The sequence below is a fragment of the Poeciliopsis prolifica genome, unplaced genomic scaffold, assembly GCF_027474105.1.
Source record: "Poeciliopsis prolifica strain line A6 unplaced genomic scaffold, Auburn_PproV2 SCAFFOLD043, whole genome shotgun sequence".
In the NCBI taxonomy this organism is placed as follows: domain Eukaryota; kingdom Metazoa; phylum Chordata; class Actinopteri; order Cyprinodontiformes; family Poeciliidae; genus Poeciliopsis; species Poeciliopsis prolifica.
Window position 1 is genome coordinate 2,073,410 of NW_026562418.1, and position 22,506 is coordinate 2,095,915.

Here is a 22,506-nt window from a genome sequence, read left to right on the forward strand (position 1 = left end):
GGGTCAGGTAAAAGTACTGCAAAAAAGACAAAAGGAAACATCTTTGGTTCCTTCTTATGCCCAAATGAAGTGGATCACAATGAATACGTCCTTGTGGGATGACGGAAGAAAGGAAGCTTAGACATTTCTGGTTTTGTTGTCACCACTTTCCCATAGCTACATATTCATAATCATTAGTCATACAGATGAGAAATTGGCATGTTAGGGAATGAAACATTTCAGAAGTAAAAAAACCAAAACATTACTCCATCCCCCCCATTTGGCTCAGTCAGTGCACCTTTCAAAAGCATCAGAAAGATGCAAACAATAACTCAAACCCAGACGACGAGAGCAGCTCTACGTTAAGAGTTTTAAAGTATATACATAAATAAATGAATATACATTCAAGCTAAGTGCTGGTCAGTTGAGACTGCCTTAGAATAAAACCAAGATGCAAGCGTTGCATAGAGGTACTTGAACATTCTCTTGATTGAAACCTGATTTAGCTACTGCCGTCATCAGTGTGGAACAGACAAGCAGAACAAACATCCCAGATGCAGAAATGGCAGATTTAGTTCAATAGACTCCAAAGTGATTTTCACATATTCTAAATAAAACAGACTGAGAGCAGGTTCAATGAGGAGAGAAGAGGGGGAGAGGGCATAGCAAGCATCAGAGGGGATCGCTTCAAAAAATGGAGTGGAAAATCTGATTTTTAAATTTAAGGGGGAGAAAAAAAAACCCAAACCAAAACAAAACAAACAAAAAAAATCAATAAATACAAATCTATGGAGCCAGAAACAAAAGTAAAGATGTAGCAGCCAGGACAAAAGAAACAGGGGAATGAGAAGAGAGCAAACAAAAAGAAAAATGAAATCAGAACAAAAATGAAAAGTTTCATGAAGTCAGGAAAAAAGTGAAAATTAAATGGAAAAAGAATAAGCACCGATCTGTGGCGCTAGCAAAATCTTAAATAATGAAAAACAGGAATGTGACAAAATTGGAAAACAGGGTACAAGAAAAAAAACGTAACAAAAGGAATGCAATCAGGAAATTACAATGGAGTATAAGGGCCACACTAATGATAGAATAAAGTCACAATAATATGAGAATAAAGTTGAAATAATGACAAATTCTATTGTCATAATTTTAATATTTTTTAATTTTCTTAACGTGACCCTAATACTCTGTTGTAAAAAAGAAACAGGCCAGTGTAAAAAAAAAAAAAAAAAAAAAAAACAGCAACAGAATGCAGCATCCAGAGCTTCCCAGAAAGAAAAGTAAAAATGTAAGTGCCCAGAAAGAAAAAGAACCCATGAAATTTCCCTTATTAATTCTATAGAATCTTCAGCATGTTCCAGGTTAGAGATGTTGTGACCCACAAATAAAAAGTAAGTCAATGTGGTGTCTTTAATCATGTAACCCTTTCCATACACCATCACTAAGACAAAACCCTGAACACATTCCACACAGGCTAACAACCTCTTCTCTCCAACAACCAGTTTGACCCAAACAGCTCCTTAAGCCCTGCTCTAGTCGGCATATTAACACCAGCTGCACATGTTCACTTCCTAAAGCTTGAAGTGAATCACGAGTTTCTACTGTCAATCCTCTCAGAGGAACTGCTGAGTCTGGAGAGTCGACGCATCAGAGTGGAAAGACACGAGCTAACCGCGCTGCTAGAAGCTGACTGTTGTCATTCCAGGAGAGGAGCCGCAGCTTGCAGGCTGGTGGTTTGAATGTGGAGGGGGGAAAGGAGGAAGCGGCGGGTGGCCCCTGCTTCATTCCAGCGCAGGAACAGGCGGTGGGGGCCCCACCTCTTCCTGCGGGGCTTCCGTGTCCGGCCGCGGGCCGCAGTGACAGGAAGTGGAGTCTGCGACGGGACAGCTGCTGGGCTCCGGCAGAGAGTCTGTGGGAGGGGGGGAAGGTGAGTCGGTCCCGGGGTCGGAGGCGGGGGCCCCTCCGGCGCCGCTGTCCCCGTTCAGGTTCTGGACCTTCTTCTTCAGCTCGTTTCGTTCCACTTTGAGCGCCCGCCGCAGCTTGTCGAGCCGCTGGACCTTACCCTGAAGCGCCTCGAAGTCCCGGTCCCGCACGGCTTTCTGGAGACATTCACAGAAAACCATTCGTCAACCGGACAACATCCAATGCTGTACTTTCAACGTCTCTAGGATATCTGTGTGAAATCAGGATATTCAGACATGAATTTTCTTCATGTAAATAAACAATGTAGTGCTGCCCGTGTATTTTGGGTCATTATTGTGCTGAAATTGATCATTCAATTCAAATCTAAGTGTTTTCACACCTGACAGTCCGGTACACTCGGTTCACTTGGGGGAACAAAACTGCAACATTTGTCACATTTTCAGGTGCACTGTGTCAAATGAACGAAACCCTTTAAAAAAAATCTGTTCCCCTCCTCGCCTGTGAGGACGCTGCACCAATCACCGCTGAAGGAAGCGACACAAAAACCCCAGAAGGCGACAATGAGCACGACTTCCTTCTTTACAAAATATTTTTAAAAATGGAGTGGCTTCAAGCATTAGTGGTTGTAGGATTTGTCTTTCATTGTTGGTAAAAGACCACAAGCCATTTCTCCTGCTGGAGCTAGACTCTCATGTTTGTTTTGGTTATATTTACCCAGAATGCCTTGCGCGATAGTTCGCTTCCTGCTTTTGGAGTGGTTTACGGTCTGCTTGGCATTCACATATGCATTTGAACCACACCAGGGTTCACTTCAACTGAATCGAGAGCCGTGTTTTTAGGTTTACCAGAGTTTGCTTTATTACTCTGCATCGTTCAAATACCCACTCGCCCCTCCCCAAACGAACCGGACTTTCTCCACAAACTAACTGGGGTTTGATTAAAGCGGGCAAACAATTTCTGACAGGCAGCTTCCAGAAGTACGTCAAAACCTTCCACAAACATTATCTGAACTATTTATTGCTTCATTTTCAATATAATTGCAGTCATAAAAAGAGTTGTACCTCCTCAGCCATCTCCAGCAGAGCCTTGTTGCTGCTCTCCCACCTGGAGCGGTACATCGCCGTCTCCTTCTCCAGCTTCTTGATCTTTTTAGTCATCTGTGTGCAAGACGAAAACAAAGAGTGACGTTGGAGAATAGTGGGAAAGACTCCAGTAACATCTCCGCTGAGGTTCCACACCTTTTCCATCTCTTGCTTAAAGGTGGTGAAGACTTCGTTGCTCTTAGACAGCGTGGTCTGGAACTCCTCAAACTTCTCCGTGTACAGCGACAGCTAAGAAGACAAGGCAGCCATAGTTATGGAGCTGAATTCAGGGTTTGCACCGTTTTTACACAGCAAAATTTAAGAACATTTTCCAAGAACTTAGAAGTAAGTTCTAAAATATGACAAAATACTTTAGGCACCTGACTGTTTAACGAAACACTAATTTTACACAAAAAAACCCTCCCACTTTTAATACCATCACCACAACATCTCCTCTATTAACCCTTCAACAACGTTTTTACCAGCGTTTCACTGGGAAGTAGCTCGTATGGTGAGCTCAGCTGAAGTGCAGTTATGCCAGGTGTTTGCTAATTACTGCTGGCTAGTCTGAAGGAGCTGAGAAGAGGGTATTGGAAATGGCAGCTCTGAAGAGGAACTGCGTCTCGAAGGCGGAGCTAGGTTCACTCATACACATCTGAATGGTTGCCATGAGAGAGTAAAGGATTTACTGCATGAAATAATCAAATCAACACTACATATATGTTTTTGATGAGGGAATAACATCATAATATGATATGCCTCTCAAAGAAAAACACTAAAAAAGTATTGGTATCAGTATTCACTTGGCATCTGATTGATATCTTTACTGTTTACGGCAATCAGACAAGTTGGAGGTAGAAAGTTGAGGCCAAACCTGCTGTTTGAGGTGAACCTCTTGCTGCTTCATCAACTCGCATATCCTCTGAGATTCCACGGCTTCCTTCAGCAGCTGCACATGTAAAGCAAATCGTAAACGCCGAGTTCTTTCAACACCATGAACAGACGCATATTTAGTTTCTCCAAAACGGCGCTCACAAAGTCTTTCTCCCGGTCGTGGTGTTCTTCCGACTCCTTCAGCATCTCCTGCGCCTGGTGCAGCTTGGCGTCCACCAGCTGCTGCTGCAGGTCTTTGTGCTTCACCACTTTGTCTATGTGCTGTTTGTCAGGCCACACACACACACACACACACACACACACACACACACACACACACACACACACACACACACACACACACACACACACACACACACACACACACACAGAGTTCTATAGTGAATAAAAGGTGGTTTAAAACAGCGGGACGCAGACGTGAAGAGGAGAGGTCCTCACCTCCTCCCGCAGCTTGTACTGCTCATAGAGCTTCTTGAGTTTCTCGGCCAGCTCGGCGTTCTCCTGCCGCAGGCTGGCGTTCCTCTCGTTGTGCTGCTCCATCTGAGCCTGGATGTCGTTCAGCGTCGCCTGGAAGTGGGACGTCACCTCCTTCCTCTTCTCCTCCTCCAGTCGGGTCCTCTGGATCCCTTCCTCCTGCATGGGGGGGAAAGGGAGTCAAAATTCAATAAATAATGAATTAAAATGAGCTCGATGAGTTCTGTCCTCGAGATTTCTTTCTTCATAATCCATTTTTGGTTCTGTGTGGGGTTTTTGTATTTCTGTTTTATTTAACATTTTGTCTTATTTTGGGTATTTAAAATGGCTTCCAGGTCCAGTGTTAACTGTTTTTCCGCAAAAGTATTGATTTTATCAGTCTATAAAAAGGCAAACCACAAACTCCAGCTCTCTGCGCCTACAAGGCGGAGCTGGGTCCACTCAGGTCTAGCTCCACCTGAGTTAAAGGCAACCATTAATCAGCTGAATGGTTGCCGTGGAGATTCAAGGATTTCTCAAGCATGCATGAAGGAATCAAACCAGGACTAAGCATGTTTTTTTTTGCTTTGGACAGATGTAGTTTTGTAAACATTTTAAAAGACACCATCACCTTAACATAGGCTTCTCAAAATGAGTTTTTCTACATTTTTATTTTGTTACTGTATTTCTTCTTTACAAAATTCTATTTGTTATTTTTGTATCTCATTTGTTTTATGGGGCGACGGATGAAAATGAGCATTTTGGTGTATTTATGACACCAAAATAAGCACGCTACCATTTAATAAATACAATACTGCCATTATCAATGTATTACTTGAAAATGGTCTCAAAACATCAATACTATCATTTATACCAATCATTTCAGGGACAAGTTATTGCCACAGGTCTGGAGTAACTCCTGCTGAGCTGATTTAAAGCGGTGGTTTGGCACCTTGAGCGTGCGGTTGTGTCTCTGCAGTTCTCTGCAGAGGCTCTCCAGCTTGCTGCGGGCCAGGATGGCCTTGCTGTGCTCATTCCTCAGGTTGTCCTTCTCCTGCACCAGCTGGCTCTGCTTCTTCTGCAGCACCCTCATCTGTTTCTGGGTGGTACGATGCTCTTCCACCTAAAAAGACGGATTAAAAAAAGTATATGTACTTATATATATTTTGGGTTAATTCATGTGGCAAATGTTTAAAAACACAGATGCTATTTAATCAATTCCTCCAGGATTTTACGATTGTTTTTCCTGATTTTACTCAAAGTCAGAATGACTGATTTTGCGGAGCTACTTTAGAAATACTTGCTTGCCCAAGGAGGCCAGTGCCTGCAAACAAGAGCGTCGCTTGCTGTATGCAAGCTAGCGTGATGCAAAAAAGCTGGTACTGCCAAAATACTGAGCAAAGGCTGTCAATGCTCTGTAAACATGTGATTTCTAATGCAAATATTTTGTTCATTTTGAATATGTTCGCAACAACCAAAAATATTGAGGAAGTTTGTATGCATTTTCAAGGAAAAGTTGATTTAATGTATCTTAGAACAAGGCAGACAGTGAAGTCCTGTCAGTTCTCCCTGGATATACAGTATTAACTGCAGATTACACGTCTGCAAACAGAACCTGATGTTTATGTGTATTATTTCTTTATTTTTAATATTAGGAGAGCACCGCTAAGCAGTAGAGTCACTCACCAGGTCGGCATACTTTTTGCAGAGGCCTGCCAGTTTTTCCTCAGGCGTGCTCAGAGTGTTCAGAGTCTGCATGAGGAGCGTGATCTCTTTGCCTGCGTCACACAAACATCAACTCAACTGAAACAAAAAAAAAACACTGACGATCGGCTGAAAGAACTCAGTTTGAGGCGGTCTCTTTCCTACCGAGACCCTTCACTTTCTTCTTCTCCTGAGTCTTCTTCGGCTGCTCCTTCTCTGCACCGTTGACTTTGCCCTCCTCGGATTTGTAGTCTTCCTTCTCTCCAGTCAACCCGTTGAGCACCGGGCTGTGTGACTGGCCGTTGAGCAAGGCACCAGCGTCGTCCTGGAGGCTTTCCCGGCAGTAGGTGCTCAGGATGTCCTCCAGCTGCCGGCTCAGCTCCTCCGCCATGTCACACTGAGACTCTGCAACTGGACACGGCAATGGAGATAAATAAAAAACTAATAATTTTAAAAGGACGCGTTTTTTAGTCAACCGGTAACTATGGCAACCTTCAACAATTTCTACATTGAAACTACTGACCTGCACTGCCACCCTCTTTGGTTTGTGGAGGGGTTTTTGCGCGTGGGCTTCGTGATTCGGCCCGGTCGGGGCCGTTGCTGTCCGGGCCGTCTGCAGTCGCGTGAGCCGCAGGTGGAGCCGCCTCGGAGACTTCACCTGTAGGTGGGGAATCCTCACCAGCAGGACTGCCGGGAGACTCTTCCGCGTCTTGTTTTTTCATGTCTAAACCGAGAAAACGAAGCTGTAACAACAAAAAAATAACCTCGCAAACTTTTGAACTACAGTCAAGACTGTCTCGGTGAGAGCATTTTGTCGAGGCTCAACTGCTTCGAAGCGAAAACACAACAAACCGTCAACATTTTCACATTTAACTTCGTATAAACTTTTAAGCATTTTTTTTTTTTGCCAAGCTAAAAAAAAAAAAGTCCAAGTAGGATTATGCCTGAGTAATTCCAAGCAGGAGTTTTCAGTTTCCATTTCAGCACAGGCTAACCCTGGTTAGCAGCTACATGAAGCTCAAACTGCAACCAGAGCAGCGTTAGCTTGAGACCGGAGCCGGAGACGTTTTAAAAACAACCGCCATAAACATGGAGGGCTCTGTGTGCGTCAACACTGTCACACACCGTTTCTTACTAGAAGACTCCAGAGAGAAACTTGCCAGCGTTATCTGTGAAGAACGAGGCTTCGTTACCAGCTTGAGGTTTTGTTGGAAAATCTAACTTCCGGTCATAACTTTGGATTTCTGTTCTTCGTCGTACAGTAACAACGCGGTTCAAGGTTCAACGGGCTGCTTGGCGCCCTCTACAGGGTTCATTGAATTATGCTCTAAATAATCAACGCAGTTAAAGAGGGTAAAAAAAAGAGAAGAAAATCCTCACCTACTCATGTTTATTTGAAAACAAGTTTCAGTAGTTTGTGAAAATTAAATGAATAAAATCTGCCCTCCATGAACAGAAACGTTCACAACTTTGGTTGGAAACATTAAAGACCTGAGAAATGTTTTTAAATATAAAAGGTGAAGTTGTTACATGTTTTCAATGTTATATTTGCAGAAATAGCATACCATAAATTTTGCGCCTTTTATTGAAAAATGGCTTCTTGTTCTAAAGCCCAAAAATTACATATAATTAAATAATGATAATAATAAAAAAACCATCAAGCCCAAAGGGAACCTAGATGTTTTTGTAACTCGCAGTGTAATATCTAAGGTTCTTCAAAACGCTTGTGTGCAGGAAAGATCTTCAGCAAAAAATCTAGTTGATGAATGAAAACAATACTAACACCTGTGTCATAGTGTATCCCCTGAAGAAATTGAAGGTATTGGCAATTTTACTGTGGGCCGCGGGGGGACGATGAGTGGGGAGGTCACGTGACAATTTTCAATTCTTCCACACATAGAAACTGAAATTTTGCGAAGTAGCTCAACAGTGAAACTAGATGGAGAGCGTCTTTTGACATGCATTTTTACTATCAATTTGAATTAGATCTGGACTTTCCCTGGGCCATTCTGATACATACATGCACCTAAATCTCAGGTCTACTTGCCCAAAATGTAGTAGCATGTCTCTCCATGGATCCAGTTTCCTGTTTCTGTCACAACTCGCACACAAGAACAAATTACATCCATGAAAGGGTTGAAACATAACTTTATTTGTTTTGTACAGTATTTCCTCTGAACAATGTTAAATTCAATACAGTTTCTTTACATTTCTAATATTGTTGCAGATTCCTGTATGCGCTGTTTTTTTTATATTTTATTATTTTCTCTTCCATGTTTATGTTTGTGTATCATGTTCAGCTGAAGTGTGGTTAGGTTCTCGTCACTCATTCATACCGTCGGTAAAGTCCAGTCGAGTCACAGTATACAACATGGTTAATTTGGAGCGATAAAGAAAAGTACTGACCCGGAAAAAAAAAAAGAAGAGGAAAATAAATAGACAGAAATGAGAGGACCAGAGCAGAGGATGCATCAGGACTGGTTAGTGATGGCATACAAATAGGATTTTACAAACGAGGAGTATTGTAAACATGTGTAGCATAGGCGTCGAGCCGAGCCGCTGCGCTAGATTTTCATAAAGACACCAAAAGCGTCCAGGACGGAAGACAAGGTGTGAATTTTTTTTTCTTTTTTCTTTGAAGCGGTTTTTATTTATCATTTTAAACTCACTCGCATGTTAAGTAACAAGTTTTCTGATCATGCAGCCCAACTGAAACAATCAAATATCCCAAAAATGATATAAATCACCACATCTTGACCAGGGAAAGAAGAGAAGCAGAAAGGCTTTTGGATACTCACCTCTTCTTCGTCTTTTTCTTCTTATTATTATTTTTACTACGCTTTATTCATCCTGTTACAAGTTCTACTGAGGCTTTTTTTCTCCACTTCTCAGAAGTGATCAGAATTGTATTTGAATCCCTGTCAATGTATCAGAACATACATAGTTTAAATTATAACACTTTAATGTAAATCGCTGCACTTTGTTTTGTTTTTTTCCTTAATCTCCACATTTTAATATTTAAGGAAAAAAAAACCAAAACAACTAAACATCAAGAGTTTCCCTCTGACCTCAAGTCACGTGAGATCAGGTTTGTATCTCGTCTCTGAGATTTAAATGCAGTCTTCGGAATTAAGATTCAACTGAGCTTAAATTTGGGAGAGAAAAAAACGGAAGAAAAGAAGAACCTTTTCTCTCAGGGAGGGACTGAAAATGCTGCCATGAGGATGACAAAACTTTGGTAAACTAACTGGCAGTGAGATTGGTGCCTGCATCAGTCTGCTGTGATGGTCATTTCTCTGTATGTATGTGCATCTACTGCAGCTATTTTCTACTTTTCGTACAGTGAACGGGGGCCTCGGCTTGAGCTAAATGCTAAACACCGGGTCTCAACAGAAACTGGTGGCGCAATTCCGAACAGCCGTGCAGCAGCTGAGCTACACGCGGCGAAAACCACAACAAGAGTTGTAGAGAACATCCCGTCAATGAAAAACATCAGTTTTATAGAGTCAAGTCAGTCCCCCACCCAACCACCCCCTCCCAAAACCCAACCCAGAGAATTAGACATCATTGTTAAAGAATGCCACCTTAAGAAACAATGGCAAATAATGTAACTTGAAAGATAAGGAAAATAGAGCAGCAATGGTTTGCACAAAAAACATGTGCACATTCAAGTAAATAAAGATATAAAGAAATAATCTACAAGTCAAAGACAGAAACGCAAGATCCTCCAGTCTTTGTTGGTCGGATTGGCACTTTAGTGAGCAGGAGTGCATTTTGATTTTTAAGAAATATAAACTTTTTTTTCCCTCTCTCTCCCTCTCTCCTTGATGCAATGATTTTTTTTCTTTAATATATTTATATTTATTTATATATATTGCAATTCTGGCATTATATTTGTAGGCCAAGCACAGAATTGGCCAGGAAACCGAAGACTCCAGGGTCTAAATGCTGCTCTACACTTCTGTCGGGCAGAGGTAAGATGTTGTTGCTTAATTCATGATTCGACTTCTCACGTCGACCGGGCGCACTCGTATTCTGCGGATAAAACTCGGCACAGAGTCACCTGTTAGATCATGTTTAACACATCTTGCAGAATGGTGCTTAACGTGGTAAAAGGCAGATGAGAAACAGCAGTCAGAGGTTCACTTTGAATAATTATGCGCACAAATGTCACATTAATTTGGGGGGTTTTAATGCCTTTGAAGGATTGCTTGACCAGGCTGGGATGATAATACCCACAACTTGGATTCATTTTAAATTGGAATTTATTGTGGATTTTCTGTCCAGGCAGGTTCATGATTACACATACCCGCTTCCACCGGTATACTTCTTTAAAAAGATAACTGAACAAGATGCAAGTCAGATGACTTGTCTGGGCAGAGATAGTAATTTTCAATGACCGATGCTAATGTTTACACTGGGTAACCAAGAAAGATGCAAGTGTTTCTCAGCTAACCAAGACTGTTCCATCTAGCTTGAATTCCATCTTCAAGCTAGATGGAATTAGCTGACCCGGATGAGCAAAATTCACTGCCAGGAAAACAGAAAAATTGGATAAAAAAGGGACCTTCAAATATTCTGTCAGTTATGCCAGAATGTTGTTAATGGCGACAAAAGGCATGTAGTTTTTCTGCAGCTCGCTAAAGCTAAGTTAGCCAAGTCCAAAGGGGAGCAAAGGCAGGGAGGTATATGTATATATTTGAGCTTCCAGGTACAATTCAGGCTGCGTCGATTACACAAGAATTTAGAGTCATTCCACAACTCAAAAGCATTAAAAAGCCCCAGATTAATACAACACATCCACAGTGAATGGATGAAAACCTCCAATTGCAACTATAGATGATACAAAAATTGTTTACCACTTTGGGATTCCAAGAAAAGTCAGAATAATCCTCAGAAGATTGTTTTATTTGGTTACTTTAAAGAAACCTGATTGTGTTCATCTTCCATACATTTGAATGCTTCAGTAATCCACAGAACAGCAGCGGTTCCCCTTTCATCCTCCCGACTCTGATTAGGACATATTTTTGATAGTTAATAGACCTACTCCCTCACACAGCGCCTGTCAGTCAAAACTCACACGAGCACACTTCTACTTCATCTACAGCGCCTCAACACTGACCAGAGACTGAGCAGAAACACAGCCAGTCCCTGGTCAGCGTCAACTCAGCTAATCTCAACCATCAGAAGTCCTGTGGCTAGAAACAACGACACGCTTCCATAGCAATAAGCAACTCTGCATTTGACCATTTCATTCAACAAAATATTTACTACAGGAGAAATGGGAGCAAAAGAAAGTTTGTGCTCAAACACAAACATTTTATTACTCCTTTCCCCCCCCCTTCTTCTTAATGGAAGCTAGTTTTTGTTTCTAGTCACTCATCTGTGTTTCAGCTGGTGTTGTATGCAAGTGTGCATGAAGTGTACGCAGAGATATACATTAATGCAAATACATCAAAATCCAAATATACTTCTATTTTGATACTTGAACTTTTGTTGCAGTTAGGCTTGTCACTTATCTTCAGAGCTATCTTTCAACCCTCCAGCTGTTATTAGACCCACACAGAAGCAGCAGAATTGTCCTGGCTGGGCAGAGGAAGAGGCTATTTACATGAACAAAACACCCACACGTAAGCACAACTGTCCCATGCAAAAAGTCGTTAGCGGTTGTCATCTCCATTCCTCAAAGATATAGTGATATCGAACGCCAGAGGCTATTAATCAACTCTACCACTAAAGAAAACACCACCGTGGTCACTAAACTATCACTATTCACACCACCTAAAGTTATCGTGTTAGAGTCCAGCTTCTTCTTTAAGCCCCGTGTGTTGCTTTACAAGGTACGTTTCGCCTCTCTGTACCAACAGGTTGCGCTTGGCGAGGAATCCTCCGTGGCTGCAGGCAGGGTGGTAGAATACCATGCAGAGACCCCCACCATAGGGCCCGACTGCCAAGCAGAAACCCTTTTACACTGCAGGGGGCCGGGAGGTGGGGTTCAGTTGAACCACTAAACTATAACATTTCCTCTGCTGCAGGAGGTTTTTCCACCTTCTTTTTAAATTCAGCCAGAAGGAAAAACAAGTTCAGTTTGCTGCAAGTGCAGCAGGCTCTGCTCCACCTTGACCCCCCTGAACTAGGCCTTGTTTAATAGATTACTTCATAATTCAAATGTTATTAACACAGCAAACAATGAATATAAGGATATTTAAATATCCCGCCCTCGAAAAAAAAAAAAAAAAAAAAAGTGGATTTTTTTTTTCCATGGTTAAAATAAAAAACTCTTAACCTTCACCAAAATCCTAATCACAGTCCTTCCTAGTTTCAATTTATTCTGTTACATCTCATCCATTCCCTCCCCACTACAACGTAAAAGTCGTCCTTTTGCTTGGGCGGCAGGTTTAAGCCAGCCCTAAGACTAACAATTAGGGTATAACTTTATAGAAAATAAAACAAAAATGACTTTCCATTTACAGAAAAAGAAAAATACCTACAAAGGAGAAGATAAATAAGGGTTAGAGGTAAATAATAAAAGCTAAAAAGGAGGGGGAATAAAAAAAATAATAAAAATGGTACGCCTATGTTGCATTGCACAAAATCAAACTGATGTCACAAACTGGACGCCCCCTGTTTGTGGACTGCGAGGGGATGCATGGGTAATTCAGAAGACAGGAATGTCCCACTGGTGAAGAAATTTTGATAAAGATCCTAACTGGTTGCTGCTGGCAACCGGAGCCAAGAGCTACCAAACGGCAGGAAGAAGTCCTTGTGCACGTTTCAAACCGCTTCGGGTTTTCAGGTGATCAGTTCCCCCCCAACTTGGTTATTAGTTTGTAAGAAATGCTCCCAATGGCCAGGAAAAGAAAAAAACAAAAAAAAAAAAAACCAACAAAAAAACAACAACAAAAAAATAAACAAGTCAGCCCTGTGAGCTATTTGTCCAACAGGTGGAAAAGCGTGGTTGGAGAGGGTTGTTTTAGGGCTTAAGAGGGCGACAGTTTAAGCTTTCCTCCTAAGGGCGGGTTTGTGTGTGTGAGTGTGTATGTGCTTGGAGAGATCAGGCGAGAGAGCACAGTGGCATGACTCAGGCATCATGGGGCCTTCCATAAAATGGGGGTGGAGGGTGAGAATACAGATGGGACAGTGGGTGAGAGGTGTACTTAAGAAATCTTAGAGCTGGAAGCCCTCCATTGGAGCTTCTTGCTGAGGGAATAGGAACTGCTGATTGGCCTGGTCCACCTGAGGAGCTAGACTGCTGTCTTCATCCTCCACACCGAAGTAGCGCTCAATCAGGTCAAACGCCTTCTGGTAGATCTCCTGGTTGTCGTGGCTCTGGAGGAACTCAATCTTGTCTAGTCCTGTGCATAAATAAATAAATAAATGGTAAGGTAATTTTATTTATGCAGTACATTTTCAGCAATTAGGCAATTCAAAGTGCCGACAAAAAGTCTCAGCATCTAGTGAAGTCCTCTGGATCTTTTTGTTCCAACTAGCAGGTTTAATTCCAGTTCTGAGTCGACTGTCTAAAGTAGTAAGTAAATGTAAATATAGGCAAATAATAAATGGTGAAAAGCAGAAACGTTGTATATAGTAAGAATTTAGGTAATTCTTAATTGGTTGAGGTTTTAACTTAAAAATACATGGAATAAATCATAAAATCTCACAGATAAATTGAGAAATTGTCTGTGTTTTAATATTGGGCAATTTCACAAAAGATCAACTCTGAGCAGGCAGAAATATCTGACCATTCACAGATCTGATCTGTGAATGAATCGTTCAGGACTTCTAACAACATTGTTAAGGCCAGTTCGACATTTCAACATTTTTATGCCGATTTCTGTCCAGATTTTTCCTTTCCGACAATCTGCATTTCCTCAGGTCACACTGATACGTGGAAGGAGGAAATCACACCCTAATTTTCAGGTCACAAGATAACAGCTAGTCCTCTATAAACAAGACTCAGAAATCCTGTCAAAATAGTATAGAGATGAGATAAATTATTTAAATCTGAAGCATTTACTCAGACAACAGCAGGACCTATACATTCAGTCTACGGTTGCTTCTACAGGTTAATGTCTTTTTGGTAATTGTCTATAAAATTTAAGCGGAATATCTCTTAACTTTAGTCTGAAATCACTGTCTTACTGAAGCCAGTTGCTCTTTCATAACATGCCAGCAGACATTATGATATTCAGAGTTCAAATAAATCCATTAGTGAATGTCAGAATGCATATGAGTGAGCGGCGTACCGTAGGCTTCTTCGATGAGGCTGCAGTAGGGATTGACGCCGGTGCCGTTGTTCTCCTGCTTGGCTTCCTGCTCGCCCAGCCTCAGGATGTTTTCCAGCCCGTTAAGCGCCACCTGAACAATCTTGGAGTCCATTACGGTAAGGAGATCACACAGCGGCTTGATGCAGCCCAGGTTCACCAGATACCTGGATACGAACACAAATGTTAACATGGAGCAAGAATCCGACCACAGGGGAAACGGAAATGGATGCCGGCGTCTCTACGTCAAACGGAAATGCACCTGATCTGCTCTGGGGTTCCTCCAGATGTGGCGTTGGTGATGGCCCAGGCTGCTTCTTTTCTGGTTCTGAACTCCGCTTTCTGCAAAATTTCAATTAGGACTGGAAAGATGTTGGCATCAATCACCGTCTGGAGAGAAGCAGAAAATGAGAGCTTTCTAAATGAGGGATGGAGCAGGAGCTGCAGCGTCTCAGACCAAGCACACTTTTTACAACTGGCTTTTTCTTGAAGGGATTTGTCCGCAATATAATTAAGTAATATGAGAATATTTGAGATTAATATATTAAATATTCAAGGAGGCGTCATATTACTGCTGTAAGAGATTTCCTTCGCAGAGAATAAAACAGACCTGTCAATCACTGTGGAGCATAATGTACTTGGAATGAAACGCTGCATTACAATTTAGCTGGATAATAAAAACTTTACATAATAATAATATTATTAGCATGTCTCAAAGAAGGAAAAATGGCAAAGTAGCAAACAGAGCTTCAGAAAAGTTTTTACTTTTCTGAAGCTGTTAAGCTTTTTACCATTTGGTCATGTCCCAATCACATAGTTCAATACATCTGGGGGGATTTTATATGATTAATTCAAAATTGGGTATAATTATGAAGGAAAAAAAAAAACAAAAACGTGGTGTTTTCAGAATGATTTTCTAACCCTCTTCTTAAAGAAAGCTCAGCAGGGTGCTGCCACCACAATCTTGCCAGTGGGTGTTTTGTTCAGTATGAATTATAAATGTTAGCTTCCCACCACTCACTTTCTAAGTTAACCTGAAGAAACGTTATACAAAGATCTAAAATTGTATTCAATTTAACAATGAAGAGGCAGGCTCACAACTACGCTTATAAAAAAATCTTTATGCTCCAGCTTTTAGTTTATGTTTTCATCTTCAGTCAGTTTAATAGATGAATTCTCACCTCGCCCAATACCTGTCAAGCTTTGGGTTTGAGTATACAGGAAACATCTCTGGAGGGTTTTGGGGTAAAATGGGGATGGAGGAGAGGGTATAGACCAGGGGACAAATGAACTTAAGTCTGAGGACCGGTAGACCAGGGGATGAACGCAAGAACCGGAGGAGCAGTACGGGACATTTACGGCACCTTCATTCGTCACACTCAGAAACTCATTTACCAGCCATGTAACGCCACAATGCGCTCTGCCACCTGTTTACTGAGACTGGGATGACATGAAATTTATTGTGCGGTTCGTCCGTAAAGCTACACTTACACTGTAATCATGAGCTACTCAACCGCCCACCATGTTCAGTCTGTCCGCTCACCTGTATAAATAAATACTCCTGCAGAGCTCTTCCCGCCGTTTGCTTTCAACCAGCAGCTCTCGCACCATCCCTCATTAGCACCAGTAAAGACGCTTATTGGTCCACCAAAAACGATAAAAACCCGGGCATCATCATCAATCAATAAAATCCCCACTGGCTGAACTTGAAAATTGTACGTTATGCTGCTAACACTTAGCAATAGTCAACAACTCTGAGGCGGAAGAGAGAACTCCGTGGAAAGCAAGTAATGTCCGGGTCGGAACATGGTGCGCTAAATAATAAAACACGAAGCTCCGAGGCAGGTAAATTTTCCTCGAGGAATTTTCGTGATCGAATCACTCGAGGAATCGTTTTAGCCCTAGTAATGTGTAAAGGTCACCTGTATTTGTGCTCTGTTTCCAGCTGTGATGTTGGAGATGGTCCAACAGGCTTCCTTACGAATTGATTCTTTAGGACTGCTGAGGAGGTGCAGCAGGCAGGGTAAAGCTGAGCAGTTCAACACCACCTAAACACAACAAATAACCAGACAGGTACATGTGGGTTATTGACCTCGTTAAGACCTCCTGGCTCTGATTGGCTGGTATTGTATTTCTTCAGACAGCAACATTAGCTCAAGGAGGAGGTGGACATCAATCTTTCCACAGATAATCTCTCATATTACAGTCACAAAATAGTAACTTTTAAAAAGTATGTAAAAAAAAAAAAAATGTTTGTTTTGTTTAAAAATAAAAGTTACACATTAGAGCCTTAAAGTAAATGAACCATTAACACTACAAGTAAAACTCCATTTTTATATATTTCTCTGAGCTGATTCCTGAAACAAACCTGTGTCTGAATGTCGTCTCCAGTGACGATGTTTCCGACGGCTCTCAGAGCAGGAGAGGCCACCTTGTAGTCTGTGTGCCTGCAGAGAGGAGCGTTAAGTAACCGCGATCATCAGGATAATGTTTTCACGGCTGCGATTTCAGTGTGACGGAACCGGTACGGCGAGAGCCCCAAACGTACATGAGCAGCTCCACCAGCCTCCTACAGACGCCTGAGTCGATGACAGCCTGGATCTTGTCGTTGGGGCCGTCGGAGAGGTAGGAAAGAGCCCAGCAGGCGTCTGCCAGCAAGTCTGGGTCGCTGCTGAATAAGAGCCTGGACAGCACAGGCAGACAGGGAGACACCTGGACAGGACGAGTTTACGGTTAGGATTTTCATTAGGGGACTAAACTTTTTACTGACGCAGCAAAAGATTATTTTAAATCTCTTCTAAAGTTTCTGGACACTGAGATCAAGCCTGATGGAAAAGATGACATGTGGCTACTTTTAAAGTAACTGTTTGCCAACTAATTTTCAATGTCACATAAAAAAACTTCTTCAACCACACATTTCAGAATTTTTCAGGAAGATTTTAAAGCACTTGAGGAACTTTTACAGAATTGGGTTTGATTATCTCTATGTTCCACAAATATTTATACACCATGTTATATTCTGCTGTCAGCTCTGGGTTATTTCATTGATTCTTCGGCCAAAGGACTGAGATCAACTCCATGTCAGAATTCAGCAAGAAGTGTGTTGATGTGGAAGTGTCACCTTTTCAAAAGCAGGTGGCGGATTTTTGCCTCTGCAGAGATTCGACAAAGCCCATACTGCATTCCTAGTCATCGTCAATCTTGTAGATTTGGTCAAAAGCCTGAGAAAAAAACACAAACTCAGACGATAACATCATGACAGAAATATGTCTCATGCAGAGACTTGTTTGGGCTTGGTCATGATACAACAGCACTGTACAAACAACAACAAAAAAAACGTAAGAACTTACAACAGCAGCGGTGTTAGGATATTGCAGTTCAGCACATAATCCCTGCATACTGCGCTGTCCCCGGCGATATTACCCAACGCCCACACAGCCTGGAGAACACACACAAAGAAGAAGGCCGCTTTATCTCACCGGGCAGCAAAACAACAACATCCTGCCTTAGAGCTGAAGCTGGAAAAACGTGTTACTTGTTCTTGGACGTCCTCGAACTCTGAGTTGAGGAGTTCGATGAAGATGGGCACGGCTCCGGCCTCGATGACCGTCTTTGTCTGCTGGGATGTTCCCGACGCGATGTTGGTCAGGGCCCAGGCAGCTTCGAACTGCAGCCGCACAAAAAAAAAGATTTAAAAAATAAATATATATAAATAGAAATCAAGCTCAACATTTAAAATCTTAACAAGAGTTTTCATGAGCAGACCTGTAGTGTGCAGTTGGTGCTCTTCTGCAGAAACTCCACAAACCGCTCCACGACGCCGGCTGTGTTTATGACCTCATCGATCGGTGGGTTGGGCTCTGGAAATAAATATTAAAGTCAAAATTAATTATTAGGACAAAAGCAGCAATTATGATTTTATTTCATGGTACATAAACATGCAAACATTCACACATTTTCCATATGTGTGGAAAATGTCAAGGATTTTATACATTTCTTTACTATATTTTATGCACCAGTATTAGGTATCTTAAAAAAACCTAATACTGCCCCTTTAAGAGGATACGGGCCTGCATTGGTCTTGGTTCCACTAGAACGTGCCACATGCGGGAGGTGAGGACCAACTATCAAATTTTATACTTAATGAGACCAAGAAAGTTACATACATCAGGTAAGTCACTGTTTACAACTTTTACCAGAATCTCACTTCAATAGTCCTGAACTATCTGCTTTATTCATGGTTCCATGCCAAGACGCAATATATTTCTGCTTGTCCCACAAACACACGACGTTCTGTACAAACCTTTGGAAAGTAGTTTTCTAAACTTTTGTGTTGTGGCAAGCTGGAGCTCTGGGTCTTCTGAAAAAAGCATGTCCACCATGTCTCTGGTGATGACTCCCTCCTAGACGTGAACAAGAACAAACACTGAGGCTCTCAGCACTGAAATCACTTCTGACATCAACACCAAATCAAACATTTTATGAAAAGCCTCAAAATGTTTCCGCTGCTCAAGAATCATTAGGAAAATGAGCCGCTCACTGTTGCTGGAGAGTTGAGGTACGAGTCCACCAGCGGACTCTCGAACATGACCTCCTCGTCGTTGAGAACGTCCACGTTTCTCCTCTTGAAAAGCTGCAAACAACCGCAGAGTCACAGAGTCATCCTGCTGAAAAAAGGTTTGAACCACAAAACAAAAACAATAAAATCTGCCGCGGGAGACACACCTGCTGTTCTCGTTTTTGTTTCCTGAGTTGGATGCCTTCCTCTTCCCTCCTGCGCCTCATCTCCTCTGGATTCAGTGCTTTGTTCTTGTAGCGGTTCATCCTGTAGTTGTCCTTGGCCGGACTGGCTGACGGTTCTGATGGCCCAGAGAACATAGACACAAGGTCAAAAAGCCAGCTGGGAACTAGTACTGTATCGTTAATCATTTATTGTGATACGTTTATTGTGACAAGAATTTTGGTTTATCCTTGTTACAATAAACTCAAATTAATGATGTCAAAAAAACTTTCTTTATCTGGTTTGATAGTTTTACTATTTTCTCCAGCATTTGCTCAAAAGCGTCAATAAATCTAAGTAAATTTGGTTAGTTTAGCGATAAAAATCACAGCTCTTCATGTCACTGCTGAAGAGCATAATGTATGGGAAACATTTGTGTTTTTAAACACAGTTACAGTCACATTGTTACCTAAAATAAATGTAAGAAATGGTTCTTATAAAAATAATAATACCCACTTTTATTGCCATCACAATAGTACCGCAAAAATATTGTGATAAAAGTCCATCTTTGGTTTAGTTTTCTTCCTATTATTCCTGCTAACTGTAAATTGCCTATAATACCTGCAATACAGTTAAAAAAAGAAAAAAAAACACACAAGGAAGTATGAGTAAACCTGGGACAGATTAAGTTTGACTTCGTCTCTCCTGCTCAAGTTTCTAATATTAGAAAGAGACTGATCGGAAAGTCTTGCAGAAATTAGCTTAGAAAGAAATAAAAACAAGTTAAAAATACACACAACATAAGCTGCGCCTAGCAGAGAGGAATACAATTTTTAATTTCATACATTTTTGAAAAACGTGCCAAAAAAAGTCTCAAAAGACCCCTCTCCCCGGCTACCAGCAGGGTGTCCTAAGGTTAAATATTCCAACAAGCTCTGGAAATTGAGGTCACGTTTTGTCCAAGCAGCCTTGTAAAAGGTGTGTAATGTGGGAAGCAGATGGTGGAGCCGCAGGGATTGACAAACACCAGTAACAGCTGGTTGCTCTCTTTTTTTTTTTCTTTCTTTTCCCTACGAAAAAGGTAGCTGGATTATATTTTTTGTGACAACTGCTTGGCCCCTTTGGCCAAGGTGGAACAAAAATAGCCCAGCTGGGAGTTGCGTGTCTGCACTGGAAATTCCCTGAAACCCCCACTGGCAAACAGGGACCCCTCTGGGGTACGCAAAGCAGAAAAGAGGAGGGGAACTGTTGCGCATTTGTTGACTGGGCTTGCTTATAGCATCATCTAGCTGAACCGAGAAGGAAATGACGACCAAGAAGCTAGCAAAATATCTCAAATAAGTCAGAAGACGTACACGTTTTCACAGAAAAGTTGACCCTCGGTTTGGGTGAAGCACTGTTATACAGTAGGAACTTTCTGCACTCAAATTTTCACAGTTTCAGCTCTATAAATCCTTTTTTATGCAAGTATACATATAAATTTTAAATTGAAAGTAATGTCTCCTGTGAATTCATAGCTGACCTGGAAGGCTTTAAATAGAGAATTAAAAAAAACAACATGGAGGGGGGAAGGGAAATTGGACAACTGGATAAATGGAAGGATGACAAAGTGAAGGACAAAGAAAAAGAAAAATGTGTGGAAGTCTGGAAATAATAATATTTTTATATACCGTATCGATACTTTTCAGATTATGCGAGAATCCTGGATGTTGTATAATTTGGCATTTCAGTGATGAAATCATCACATATTTATGTTAGATTACAATTGAAACACATCACGATGGTGATTACATTTAAACATCGACTAACTGAACCAGGCAGTTTTATCATCCTCGTCAAGTCTTTACCAGAAGTTGTGACCTGAGGTAAAGACACAAGCCGACGTTAGCTCTACCCTCCTCACAAAATACAACACAACATTTTTTTGTGGATTTAAATGAGATCATCACAATGAAAGCGACTGAAAACCTTCCAGAAAACACAGGGGTCTTATTATAACCCGACCCCCCATGTTGTGTAACTGTGCGGGGTCTCTGGAATGAAGCTGAATGACAGAACTAAGGCACCGAAGCTAGCACGCATGCTAACACAAATTTATACCGTGTTGTCCAAACTGTTGTGCTTTGCCAAATCATTTAAGAACAAGGAGACATTTGGTGACTCCTACTTAGTTAGCGCGGCGCATTCCCGGGTTGAACAGCTTGTTTATGTTGCAGATAACAGACTAAACAAATACATGTAAATAACTTGATAACGTGGTTCTCGAAGCTTGCTTACACATAGAAATGGGAAAGTGGGACACAGAAAATGTAGCTACAAAACTGGCGATTACTAGAAAATATCTTCACGAAAGTGGTAAGACCTTTGGCTAAAAACTACGTGGGTCATTGTAATGGTAAAGCGCGATGCTAATCTTGTTAGCACCTAGCCAAGTTTTCTCAAGTTAGCTTCTCAAGTTAGCACTCCCTTTTTGTCGTTGTTGAAATGAAACGTTTACAACTCGACCAATACCTCTTAACAAGTTTAAAAGTGTCACCGAACCGATAAATGGTCGTTCACTTAACCCCAGGTTAAAACGCCATAAACAATTTCCAACTGCGTGCATACGCTACATTACTAGCTACAACAGCTAACGTGTTAGCTAAGTAGCTACACTAAAGTCACAATTATTTTCCAGTTATTACCTTCGACTACACAGAAAACACTTCAGTCACCTGAACACTTTGAGATAGAAAGACGACTTACCCATTATGGTTATGTTTTAAGTATACTAAGCCGTGAAGATATATACCAAATTCAAATCCTTTTCCCCACTGCTAGCGTTCCAGAATTTGCTCCAATAAGCAATATGTCCGCCGGAGACGGAAATATTGAAATATAGAGCGACTTCCTGCCACCAGAGGTTGCCCCAGTACCACAAACATTTGTCTCCAAAGTATGGCAAATGCAAACGTAACCACCAAGTGACAAGCTTAAATGATCATTTCTTTAGTGAAATAGGAGCTTTAGTTGTCAGAAACACGATACACTAGCATTACATTGTTGTTATAAAATACATAAATAATACATGTGCGGTACAGTTGCTTCAACAATGCACTAAAATAAAATAAATGACCAAAAACAAGGTATTTAAAATCAATAAAATAAAAGAATCAACAACATTTATGAAGCAGATCATTTTTGTTAGGAAGCAGATACATTAATGGACAGAGAGACAGTTGCTTTCACAATGAGAACTGGAATAAAGTCAGGAAATAGAAACACTTCCTCAGACAATCACTACTTTTTCATGCCTATCTAGATTTGTGTACGTAAATAAAATTGATAGACTTTTCCAAGCTTTTCTGAACTGCACAGGAACCCTGATGTTCAAATCTTAAAGCATCTGTGTACCACACATCTTTTGTAATCTCCTTTTGTGTCTCTCTTGTCAACATCTGGAGTTGTCAGAACTAGGAAACAACACTTTGAGGTGCAGTTGTTCAGC

General features: G+C 41.3%; 2 protein-coding genes across 4 annotated transcripts; both read right to left on the reverse strand.

Moving 5' to 3' along the window:
* Nucleotides 1-1,210: 1,210 nt before the first annotated feature.
* Nucleotides 1,211-7,298, reverse strand: txlna (taxilin alpha). Of its 3 annotated transcripts, none has more exons than XM_055055860.1 (11): nucleotides 7,196-7,298; nucleotides 6,559-6,759; nucleotides 6,201-6,446; nucleotides 6,018-6,109; nucleotides 5,284-5,454; nucleotides 4,317-4,511; nucleotides 4,020-4,139; nucleotides 3,859-3,933; nucleotides 3,141-3,233; nucleotides 2,964-3,059; nucleotides 1,211-2,078 (listed from the first exon to the last, which is right to left on the reverse strand). In XM_055055860.1, the coding sequence occupies exons 2-11, from the start codon at nucleotides 6,755-6,757 to the stop codon at nucleotides 1,761-1,763; spliced, it is 1,605 nt and encodes a 534-aa protein (XP_054911835.1). In that variant the 5' UTR covers nucleotides 6,758-6,759; nucleotides 7,196-7,298; the 3' UTR covers nucleotides 1,211-1,760. The 3 variants fall into 3 exon arrangements, with proteins under 3 accessions (XP_054911835.1, XP_054911836.1, XP_054911834.1); XM_055055861.1 differs by having other exon boundaries at nucleotides 7,171-7,297; XM_055055859.1 differs by having other exon boundaries at nucleotides 7,161-7,297.
* Nucleotides 7,299-8,165: 867 nt separating this feature from the next.
* kpna6 (karyopherin alpha 6 (importin alpha 7)) lies at nucleotides 8,166-21,866 on the reverse strand. The gene is made up of 14 exons (XM_055055876.1): nucleotides 21,765-21,866; nucleotides 19,025-19,158; nucleotides 18,840-18,932; nucleotides 18,603-18,702; nucleotides 18,065-18,159; nucleotides 17,835-17,966; nucleotides 17,650-17,738; nucleotides 17,421-17,520; nucleotides 16,848-17,011; nucleotides 16,668-16,746; nucleotides 16,222-16,347; nucleotides 14,562-14,689; nucleotides 14,282-14,466; nucleotides 8,166-13,390 (listed from the first exon to the last, which is right to left on the reverse strand). Exons 1-14 carry the CDS (start codon nucleotides 21,766-21,768, stop codon nucleotides 13,203-13,205), a joined length of 1,617 nt encoding a protein of 538 aa, XP_054911851.1. The 5' UTR covers nucleotides 21,769-21,866; the 3' UTR covers nucleotides 8,166-13,202.
* Nucleotides 21,867-22,506: the final 640 nt, after the last annotated feature.